Source organism: Dictyostelium purpureum, assembly GCF_000190715.1.
Source record: "Dictyostelium purpureum unplaced genomic scaffold DICPUscaffold_400, whole genome shotgun sequence".
NCBI lineage: Eukaryota > Evosea > Eumycetozoa > Dictyosteliales > Dictyosteliaceae > Dictyostelium > Dictyostelium purpureum.
In genome coordinates, this window is record NW_003519736.1 from 1 (window position 1) to 12,010 (window position 12,010).

Sequence of the window (12,010 nt, forward strand, 5' to 3'; positions counted from 1 at the left end):
TATTAGGCTGAATAAATAATTTAGAAATTCGGGTGATTAGATTTCATCTTTTGCTCCAGATGGGGGTGTTGTGTAGTATTTCAATAGTTGAGGAATTTCCAATTCTAAAACTGAATTAACAGTATGTCTTTCGCAATGAAAAAGGTCACATGAATAGAAACGATAGGTCTCTAATTTAGATACATTAAATACCTCAGTTATTGGATCATGAATACCACCCATATCAATTACCAATTTATTATCTATAAATAGCCATGAGTCATCATCTGCAGTTATTTTGATATTTTCTGTTGATGGATTCTTCCAAAATAGGCCATGAATTTCCATACAAACTATAATTAATTAAAATATAAAATCAATATATAATTATATATATATAGTTTGTTACTATTGAAATAATGTTATATAACATTACTTACAATGAAAATTTCTCAAATCTCCTTTTGAATCAGAGTACCATTGTCTTAAACCTATGGAGTCGATTGGATGAAAATCTCTATTTTTGAAAATGAGGGAGTTACCACTTTGGTTAAATAATAAAAATTGATCCTTTATCATTAAGTTTCCATCCGTTTCATGAAACCACTCATTAAAACTTTGATTACCATTAATACCTTTAAAACCACTCTTTAAAATCGTTGTCATATTTAATGTTGGTTTCTTGTCACACAGTAGATTGTCATTTACAAGATTCTTGATTAATCTTCTTTCATAGTTTTTAATTTCAAAGTCTGGATTATTATCAGTTAAATCGAAATAAGTGACAGGAATTGAATCAAACCCATTGGACAAACAAATCTCTAAAATAATAATGCATATTACTGATAAAAAAATGTTAGTATTCTTTTTAAACATTTTAATAATATGAATAAATATAAAACAAAATTTAAATTTAAATTTAAATTTAAATTTAAATTTAAATTTAAGTTTTTTTTTTTTTTTTTTTTTTTTTTTAAAGTTTATTTAAATAAAAAAATAAAATAAAATAATAAAATAACACCTTTAAATTTTAATGAAACGCAAACAAAATCTACTTTCAATATTTGTTTTTTTTTCATATCTAATTTATTAAATACATTCTATGTTCTGGGGGGGTAAAAATAATTTAAAACAATAAAATAAATATTTAAGGAATAAAAAAAATTTGAAAAAATTAAAAAAATACCCAATTGTTAAACTTTATATTTAAAGAAAGAGGGGAAGATGGGGCTAATTTTGGATTTATCGTTTTTTAATTTTTCAAGAGATTGACATCCTGAATAAATAAAAAAAAAAAATATATAATTTAAAAAATTACAAATAAAACAAAAAAAAAAAGGGGAGAGAGGGGGCCGCTTCGTACATTTAAAGAAAAATAAAAACCCAATTAAGGGATGTGGGGGGGAATTAAAGCATAAAAAAAACCATTTGGTTTTTTAGTGGATAAGCAAAAATATTCATTGGGGGGTTTTTTTTTTTGGGGCCTTAAATTTTTTAAAAAAAAAACCCCATTTTTGTATTAAGGGGGGAGAAAAATTTAAACCGGATCTTGAAAATATGATCGAAAATTATATATTTAAGTTTATATATGCGTGTGTATTATTGGTGTGTCGAATAGATAAAAATAAATTTATTAAAATCAAAAAAAAATAAAATTCAAAATAAAATAATTTTCTTTTTTTATTTTTTTTTATTTTTTTTTTTTTCAATTTCAAAAAAATTTATTTTATTCATATTTTTTTTCACTCTTGGTAAAAGATTATTTTAATCACGAATCTAATAACCAAATTAATTAAATTTAATTTAATAACTTGAGATTAATTATAATAATTAATTTAAAATATTTTTATAATAATAAAAATCATATATTAATTGATATGGGAAACTCGTCCAGTAAAAAATCACCACACGTTTTACTTGTAGGTTTAGATAACGCGGGTAAAACAAGTTTACTATACAATCTAACAAATAAAAATATAGATACAGTTCAACCAACAAGCCCACAGAACCCTTTTGAAAAAATTAAAGTTCAAAATCAAAAGTTAATAATATGGGATTTATCTGGTAAAGAAAGTTTTAGAAATAAATGGAGGTAATATATCATTACATAATAATAACAATAATAATAATTAAATATTAATATTTTAAAAAAGACATTACTTTGTTGGTAATGATATAGTGATATTTGTAATTGATTCAACAGATAGAGATAGACTAGAGGAATCTAAAGAAGAATTGGCAAAACTTTTAAACGAACCCTTATTAAGAGATTCACCATTTTTAATACTTTTAACTAAAAACGATTTAGCAAACCAAATGACACAACAAGACATTGAAGATCAAATAAATATTAATACAATTTCACCATCACCCCAAAATGCCAATGAAGCAAATAGAAAAATAAAATTCTTCTCCACTTCCTCATTAAACGGTTCAAATATAAAAGAAAGTTTTGCTTGGATAGTCGAACAACATAAAGAAAGAGTTAAAAGAGAGAAAAAAAAGTAAAAATAATATGGTTTTGTATTTTTAATAAAAATGTAATAATAAAATTTATAATATTTATTCAATTTAAAAAATTAATTTAAAATTATTTCTTTTTTTTTCTTTTTTTTTTTTTTTTTTTTTTTGTAATATTTGTATTGATTTTATTTAATATTTGATAATTTATTTTTATTTTATTTTATTTTTAGGCAATTTTCATAAACTTTGATTTTCTATTAATTCTCTTTTTGATCATAAATACCAAGCCAGTTGCTAAACTACCAATTAATGCATAAACCAATTTTGAATCTTTAATAGAGTCGATGAGTGGTGATGTTGTTGAGTTTGTTGGTTGAACTCCTTCCATTCCATCAACCATATTCATTTTTCTATTCATTCTTTCGTTATATTCTCTAATTTCACGCTCTTCATCATGGTCATGTTCATCTTCCAAGTATTGTTTTTGTTTTTTCTTTGTTTCGATTTCATTTTGTTTTCTTTTGATTTGATCTTCTATTGCTCTTGCTTGCTCTGCTGTTAAACCATCTCTATATTGAAGTTCTAATTGTTTCTTTAAAATTTCTTGTTGATCGATTAATGGATACTCCATTTGATCGGCACTCTTGTAACCATTCTCGAGGAATGAAACGATTTGTTGAACAGTTCTTTCACCTTGGAATTCGTAAAGTATACCTTTATATAATAATTTTAATGTTGGATAAGCAGTGATTTCGAATCTATGTAAGAGCATTGGGTCGTTGATACAATCGACTTGACCAAATTTAATATGTTCTTTAAGCAAGTGGGATAACTCTGAAAATGTTTTATGGAACTCTTGACTGTGTTTACACCAAGGAGCAAAGAATTTTATCATCCAAATTCCACTACTTAAATGTGAATCTATATTATGGGTATCTAAATTAACAACTAAACTATCATCTATTTTTTTTGGTTGCTGAGTTCCTTGATCTTGTTGTGGCTGAACAGATGGCTGTGGTATATTTCCTGCCCCTCCTACTTGGACATCTTGTGAAACACTGATATTAATTAAACAAATAAAAAACAGAGTTAATATAAAAAATAATGATTTTTTCATTTTATAATTTATATTTTTTTATTTTTTTTTTCTGATTAAAAGTAAATATATATATATATTTTTTAAAATAAAAATTAAACAAAAATATTTTTATTATACTATTATAATTTTAGTAAGATATGTGTGTGGATAAAAAAAAAAAATTTTAAAAAATTGAACTAATTATCTATTTTAATTTGTTATTAACAATAAAAAAATAAAACTACAATTAATGAATATTATTAATATTATTGGGTATAAATGTTATAATTAAAACTATATAAAGGAGAAAAAAAGATAAAAAAAAAATAAATAAAAATTATTTAATTTTATTACACAAAAAAAAAAAATAAAAAAAAAAAAAAAATGAAAAAATAAATAAAAAAATATCAGTATATAGTTATAATAAAATAATATTATTGGTATATTATCGTATTATTCATTAATATAATTAATATATTAAATTGATGATAATGTATAGAATAGGAAGTTGTATATTAAAAAAAAAAAAAATTAATAAAAAATATTTAAATAAAAAAAAAGGGTTAATATATAAAAAAGGGATATTATTACTAATTTTTTTTTTAAAAATATTTTTAATGAAGTGGGGGGTTAAGGTATGTATATAAAAGTAAATTATCAATACAAAAAAACAAAAAAAAAAAAAAAAAATCTTTCAAAAAAAAACAAAAATAAATTTATTTACTTTGAGAGATATTGTTATTTTTATACTATTTTTTTTTACTATTAAAGCATTAGTACTAAACATATGCCTTTATTTTAATAATAGTATATTACAACATATTTTTATTAATTTTTTTTTTCAAATTTTAAAAATGATCGTATGTACATATGTATTATTTTAATACATTTAAAATTGAAAAATAAGTGTGTCTTATGATTATTTTTTTATATTACCATTTAAAGAAAAATTGTATAAAATGATACAATGATATAAATTTCATACATTTATATAATAGAAATACAAATTCTAAAATACACCCACACCCACACACTATTAGGTTCATACAATTTTCATACTAATAATAATAAAAAATAGATTTGTAAATTGAAAATAATATTATTACCCCACACCCCAATATATTTTTAAAACAATTTTCAAATTAATTTCGATACACACGAATCCATTCCAATACCCCCACCGAGAATTCAAAAACAATTAATAAAAATACACACCAAAAATACAAATTAAAAAAAAAAAATGATTTACTTTAAAACGACTGATTGTTTAGTGCATATTTAAAAAATCGATAAAATTTTCATTTATTTTAATGTATTTAATTTATATTAAGTATAATTGCTGTACAGAAGAATTTTTTTTTTAATATTGTGAAAAAAAAAAAAAAAGAATAATTATTTGAAATTTATTATAAATTAATTTAATTTTATGATTTGTTTTTGATATTATTTTATGATTTTGGTATTATTTTATGATTTTGATATATTTTATAAAATTTGATTATAAAATTTTAGAATGATTTTTTTTTTAGTTTGGTAAATTAGATAATGGTAAAAAAAAAATATATTTGAAGAGTATTTATATTATTTTCTATTGTTATTATTATTATTATTATTTATATATTTTAATCTCTGATGGCTTCTAAGACTAAAGCAGAAGCACCACCACCACCATTACAGATAGCAGCAACACCATATTTAAGATTCTTTTGTTGAAGTAAATGGGTTAAAGTAACAACAATACGGCAACCAGAGGAACCAATTGGATGACCTAAAGCAACAGCACCACCGTTGACATTTAATTTACTGTGTTCGATATTTAAAAGTTTCATGTTAGCTAAACCAACAACAGAGAAAGCTTCGTTAATTTCGAAAAGATCAACTTGAGAGATATCAATACCAGCATTTTTGAGTGCTTTTGGGATGGCTTTGGCTGGGGCAGTTGGGAACTCGATTGGAGCTTGTTCAGAATCGGCATAACCAATAATTCTTGCTAATGGTTTGACACCTAATTTTTTAGCGTGGCTTTCTGACATTAAAAGAACTGAGGAGGCACCATCATTAATCTTGGAGGCATTAGCAGCAGTAACAGTACCATTTGGAGTGAAAGCTGGTTTAAGGGTTGGAATTTTATCGAATAAAACTTTCTTTGGTTCTTCATCTTCGGTGACAAAAGTAGTTTTACCTCTGGCAGTAATTGGAACTGGAACGATTTCTTGGGTGAAATAACCACTCTTTTGGGCCTCGATGGCACGGTTGTATGAATCAATAGCAAATTTATCTTGTTCTTCACGAGTAATATTATATTTAGCGGCACAATCATCACCACAAACACCCATAGCGCTACCATTGTATGCATCAGCAAGACCATCTCTAACAAGACCATCGATAAAAGTTTGATTACCATATTTAGCACCAAATCTCATTTTATCAGAGTAAAATGGAACTTGTGACATACTTTCGAAACCACCAGCAAGAACAACATTAGAATGTCCTAACATAATAGATTGGGTACCTAATGTAATTGCCTTTAAACCTGATGAACAAACTTTATTAATGGTAGTTGTAACTGTTTTTAATTCTAAACCTGCACCTAAAGCACATTGACGGGCTGGAGCTTGACCAACATTAGCTGAAATAACATTACCCATAATAACTTCATCAACTTCGCCTTTATTAATACCTGCTCTTTTTACACATTCTTCAATTGTTAATGATGATAATTTAGTACCTGGAACAGTTGATAATGATCCACCCATGGTACCAATTGGAGTTCTGCATGCACTAACAATAACGACTGATTCTAAATTTTTAGTAGAATACATTCTAATCTATAATAATAAATATTTGTTAATATAAAATAACTTAAGAATTAATCTTTTTTCTTTTTTTTAAACAACACAAGAATTTTATGAAATTAAAAAAAATTTAAAAAATTTAAAAAAAAATATTTTAAAATTAATTTTTAAAATATATTAAACCTTTTTTAAAAAAAAAAAAATTATACATATAAACTATATGTTTTTTAATTTATTATATAATAAATTTTAAGAATGAAATAATAAAATATCATAATTTCATTTATTTATAAAATTTTCTTTTTTTTTTATTGCCACGGTTTTTTTTCTTTTTTTTCATTAATTAAATTTTATAAATTTTATAAATTTTATATAAAATGTTTTTTTTTTTTTTTTTTTTTTCGTCTACCTACATTTGATTTTAATAAAACTTTTGAAATGTTTGAGAAGTTCATTTTTTTCTTTTATATCTATTATATTATTTCTAATAATAATAATAATAATAATAATACTATAAATATTAAATTGATTTGTGTAATACGAAATTTAAAAAAAATAAAAAATAAAAAATAAAAAATACAAAAAAACAAAAAAAATAAAAAAATTAAAAAAAAAAAAAATAAAAAAAGAAAAAATAAAAGAAATTTTATAAATTTAATTAAAAAAAAAAAAGTATAGCGCGATTTTTATCTACCGCTTCGCACCAAAGAAAAAAATAGAAACAAAAGAAATATAAAAGTTTTATATATATATAAAAAGATTCTAGAATAAAAATTAAAATGAAAGTTAAATTTATATTTAAATTTTAATTTACAATTTATTTAATTTTTTTTTTTTCTTTTTTTTGTTTTTTCTTGGGTGTGGTGAAATAATATAAATGTATTATTTTAAACAATTTATATAAAATAAATGGTTTGTAATTTATAATTATTATTAATTGGAGTTATAAAATATTTTAAAGATTGAGATATATAGATATAAAGAGATTACTTTTTTTTTTTTTTTTTTTTTTTTTTTTTTAAGGGAAATATTATATAATTGAATAATTATTATTAAGTAAATAATTTTTAAACTTGAAATTCTGCATAAACCAAAGCATTACCTTCTCTTGGTTCATTCATTGGCTCTAAATAATTCCATTCATTTTTATCGATACTATAGCATTGAGTTTCGGATAAAACTTCGGAGAAATAACCACCAATAACATAAATGTTTCCACTACCATCATAGATTGCAGAGTTACGAACATCAATTGGTTTCTTCATATCGGCCAAGCTTTCCCATTCCCATGTATCAATGTTCATTCTTTCGAGATTATTTGAAATTTTTCTTCCACCAAAGCTGCCACCCATAACATATATATAATTGTTTCCATCGAAAACAGCACCTGGACCATCACGTTGTTTACGCATTTTACCGAGTTTGATCCATCTATCGTTTTTAATATCGTATTGTTCGATGACATCTAATGCCTTTCCATTGAAACCTCCTATGGCGAAAATGTAACCACGACTGTCATAAATTGCAGATAAATCACTACGAGGAATTTTCATTTTCTTTAGATGAACATACTCTTGTGTAATGATATCGAAACGATCCAATTGGTTAGAGAACCAAGTTTGATCTTTACCACCAACAATATAGATATAACGTTCGCCGTCAAATACAGTAGCATGTCTTGATCTTTCTCTTGGCATGTCTTTACCCATGGTCCATTTGTTTTCAAAGATACAATAACGTTCAACAGACTTTTCAAAGCCACCAGGACATTCGCCACCAAATACATAGATATATTGTTTACCGTCAAACACAGCACTAATACGATTACGATGGTAATTCATTGGACTGGCATAACTCCATTTCTTTTGTTGAATTGAATAGCACTCTACTGATTGTTTCGATTGACCACCAATTGCATAAATAAATCTAACCAAAAATTTAGTATTTAAATTAGATTTTCTAATGATATTTAAATTGTAATTACAAACTATATCTTCAAAATTATTATTTAATTTTCCTAATTGTTCTTTATCATTGTTTTCAACATAATCTAAATTCCACATTATTCCTCTTGGAGAGTTTGCAATTTGAGTGGAGGTTTGTATCATTTGATTAATTAATCTTTTTTTGTTTGTTAAAGAGTTTATTTGATTACCTAAGTTCTTTGGATTGGCATTTGATTTTGATGGTGATGAGGAGGTTGATGAGGATTGTTGACCAAATAATGCAGGTGAGGATGGTGTTGGAGTATGTTGGCCATTAGGTGAACCCATTATTGATTTTAGTGATGAAGATGAATGAGAAGGTGATGATAATAAAATATTATTTGCACTGCCACTGCTTGAACCTAAGCTTAATTCTAAAATATCCATTTGTTCATTTATTTGATCAGGATTATTACTATTATTATTGCCATTAATGTTACTATTATTATTATTATTTTCAAAACGAATGTAGTCATCCACTTCGCTAATCATTTGACCAATTATTTTTTTTCTTTTTTCAATTGAATTCTTATATTCATTGAAGTCATTATCGATTTGATTTAAAATTTGTTGAGTGATTGTTGTGATTTTATTTTTAATTCTATTTTTTTGTTGATTAATATCTGTTGGAGAGGCTAAGATATGTTCACCAATTTCTTTTTGGATGTGTAGTTTGTTACGAATGTTACCAAGAATTGATTTGAAGGCTCTGCTTTCTTTATTCATATCATTAAAGATTTCAATTAATGGTTGAACCATATGACCATAGTGTTGATCATTTAAACAGTTGTTACAAATACCAATTGAACAGTCGAAGCAATAGAACTGTGATTCAGAGTTTAAATGAATTAGACATTCGTTGTTTCTAATTAAAATTAAATTATTATTTAAAATTTGTTGCTGTTCGAATGATAAGTTATTGTTGATAATTATATTATTATTTATATTATCATTGTTTGATAGGTTAGAAATTATATTATTATTATATAGATTTTGTTGATGTGATTGCATATGTTGAGTTGATGAGGATTGATCATTTGATAAGTTAAAATGGTTGGGTGCCAAACGTGGGCTTGATTGCAAAAGATTAGATTGAGTTTGCTGTTGTTGTTTTGAAACATAATTTGGTGGAGCTTGGTTGTTTGGTACTGGACTATAATTATATCCACCAAAAATATTTGGAGAGTGTGATTGGAAAGGTTGATCATGTCCATTTCCTTGAAATGATGGTGAATGTGGTACACTGTTGCTACTATTTAATTGAGGTGATTTCATTTGATTGCCATTTTGATAGTGTTGAAGTGGACTAGCACTAATGTTGTTGTGACTACTATTATTGAATTGTTTATTTACAGTGCTTGCACCAGAGATACTTGTGCCGACATTACCACCATTGGAGCCATTGATATTGATACTCTCTGATTGCATTAGTGACAATGGATTTAAAGGTAATGGTGGAGCCAGTAGGGGCATTGGTGGGACAACTCTTGGTGATAATTGTTGGCCCATTAAAAATGGTGATGGAATTGGTGATCCGATCGGAGAAGAAATTCCCATTAAACTGGGTGATGAGTGATGGGGAAGAAGTGGGTGAACGCCTGATAATGAACGTGGTGACTGTGGTAAACCATTTGCACCTAAACTGCCGCTAAGTGAATTATTTATTCCGCCTTGTGATGTAATTACTTTTAATCCACTTAATGAAGGACTGCCAACGGTTAGCGATTGAGTATTATTTTGATTTTGATTTGGTGATACCGCATTTGATTGTGTATTTTGTTGTTGTTGTTGGGATGATGATAAAGGTGACGCATTTGAGGATGATTGATTTGATGATGGGTTATAGTGGTTTCTAGGTGATTGAGAATGCCCATTCATAGATTGATTTGGGTGAATAATGCCATTTTTTATATCGTTAATACATCTTATTAATTGATCATTCGTCCAGACTTCGTTTGAATTTGCTTTGTCGCCACAAACCCTACAATGATATTGTCTTGATGGTTTTGAATATGCCAATTCTAAACAGTCACAACAAAATGAATGGCTGCATCTTAATGTTTTTGGATTATTTAAAATTTTTTTGCAAATAAAACATTGTACCATAAGTGGGAGGCATCCTTGGCTATCTAAAAACATCATTTTTCTTTTAAAAAACTATTATTTTTAAAATATTTTAATAAAATAAATAATAATTATATGTGATATTTATTTTATTTAAGATGATTATTGATTTCTAAAATTATATTTCTTTTTTTTTTTTTTTTTTATTTTTTGTTTAAAATATATTTATATTACAAAAAAAAAAAAAATTACAACAAATTTGAATTGATTAATATTACAACAATAAAAAATAAGAAAAAAAAAAATATAAAAAAGAAAAATAATAATTTGATTTGTGTATATGATTGTTTTTTATAAAAAAAGGAGAGAGGGTGAAAAATTTTAAAAAAGAAACTCTTTATTAGAGATTAATTTTTTTTAAAAAATTTTTTTAATTTAAAATTTCTTTAATAACAATTATTATAAAAAAATCAATAGATAAAATTTTTTTTTTTTTTTGGGCTTTGTTTCAGATTTTTTTTTTTTTCTTTTTTTTTTGATGATAAAATTACTTGAATAAAACTATAAACACACAAAGAAAAAATTATAAAAAATTTTAGATTTGATTTGATTTGATTTGATTTGGTTTGGTTTTGTGTGTGAATATTCACTCTATATACAATACACACAAATTATTTTAATATATAAAAAAAAAAAGATATATGATTTATAAATATAAAAATTGGTTTGTTTATTTTTTATAATTTATATATTTATATAAAAAATTGAAGATTGATATTAACAATAAAAATAATTTTATTTATTTTGTTATTATTATTTTTAAATATTTTTTATTTTTAAAAATAAAAAATTAAAACTGCACAATGATTATTATGATAAAAAATAATTATGATAAATAAATAAATAAATTAAATAAATAATAAAAAAACAATTTAAACAAAACAGGTGTACTGTTATGAAATTGACACAAACATAGATATTATTTAAAAAATAAAATAAAATAAAAAATAAAAAAATTAAAAAAAGATATAAAAAGTGTGTGAATTTAGTGAGTGGTGGTTTTTTTTTTAAAAAAAATTTTGATTTTTTGGAGGAGTCTTATTATTTATATAATGAAATATGATTTGATTGTTGTTGATTTTTATAATAATTATTTGTAAAAAGTAAAAATTTGGTTTTCCCTTTACTTATATATATATGATTATTATCTAAATTATTGAAAATAAATTGTATTAATATTTCAATTTGAAATCTATTGGAAGGAAAAAAAAAAACTTACCAGTTCTTCTATGGGGTTAATTTCGAAATGGAAGTTGGAGAATGAATTTAGGGAATATTTTTGGATATTAAATAAATATATAATATATAATATATAATTAAAAAAAAAAAAAACAAACAAATAAAAAAAATTCTTTTTTTTTATAGATTTAATTATTTATAAATTTCTTTTTTTTTTTTATTAAAATTAATATAATAAGAAAAAGTATAGAAATTAAAACAAAACAAAATGAAACAAAAAAAAAATTTTTTAAAGAAAAAAAATATAGATAAAAGAAAATAAAAATAAAAAAATTAAAAAATTTATTTAAAATAAAAATTAAAAAATTTGGGTGTGATTATTGATGATGTTGAGAATGATACCAATA

At 23.8% G+C, this 12,010-nt stretch overlaps 5 protein-coding genes across 5 annotated transcripts; 1 reads left to right on the forward strand and 4 right to left on the reverse strand.

The window, feature by feature from the left end:
• Positions 1 to 36: 36 nt before the first annotated feature.
• DICPUDRAFT_157956 (uncharacterized protein) lies at positions 37 to 855 on the reverse strand (the record flags this gene model as incomplete). Its single annotated transcript, XM_003293113.1, has 2 exons — positions 37 to 332; positions 420 to 855. The coding sequence occupies 2 exons, from the start codon at positions 853 to 855 to the stop codon at positions 37 to 39; spliced, it is 732 nt and encodes a 243-aa protein (XP_003293161.1).
• A 1,001-nt stretch (positions 856 to 1,856) lies between these two features.
• Positions 1,857 to 2,487, forward strand: DICPUDRAFT_41641 (uncharacterized protein; the record flags this gene model as incomplete). The annotated part of the gene is made up of 2 exons (XM_003293108.1): positions 1,857 to 2,071; positions 2,133 to 2,487. 2 exons carry the CDS (start codon positions 1,857 to 1,859, stop codon positions 2,485 to 2,487), a joined length of 570 nt encoding a protein of 189 aa, XP_003293156.1.
• Positions 2,488 to 2,609: 122 nt separating this feature from the next.
• DICPUDRAFT_92995 (uncharacterized protein) lies at positions 2,610 to 3,810 on the reverse strand. Its single transcript, XM_003293114.1, has one exon. The coding sequence runs from the start codon at positions 3,557 to 3,559 to the stop codon at positions 2,669 to 2,671; it is 891 nt and encodes a 296-aa protein (XP_003293162.1). The 5' UTR covers positions 3,560 to 3,810; the 3' UTR covers positions 2,610 to 2,668.
• A 1,332-nt stretch (positions 3,811 to 5,142) lies between these two features.
• Positions 5,143 to 6,342, reverse strand: DICPUDRAFT_41631 (uncharacterized protein; the record flags this gene model as incomplete). Its single annotated transcript, XM_003293115.1, has 1 exon — positions 5,143 to 6,342. The coding sequence occupies one exon, from the start codon at positions 6,340 to 6,342 to the stop codon at positions 5,143 to 5,145; it is 1,200 nt and encodes a 399-aa protein (XP_003293163.1).
• A 1,040-nt stretch (positions 6,343 to 7,382) lies between these two features.
• DICPUDRAFT_90119 (uncharacterized protein) lies at positions 7,383 to 10,442 on the reverse strand (the record flags this gene model as incomplete). The annotated part of the gene is made up of 3 exons (XM_003293116.1): positions 7,383 to 8,470; positions 8,534 to 9,937; positions 9,998 to 10,442. The coding sequence occupies 3 exons, from the start codon at positions 10,440 to 10,442 to the stop codon at positions 7,383 to 7,385; spliced, it is 2,937 nt and encodes a 978-aa protein (XP_003293164.1).
• Between the last annotated feature and the right edge of the window lie 1,568 nt (positions 10,443 to 12,010).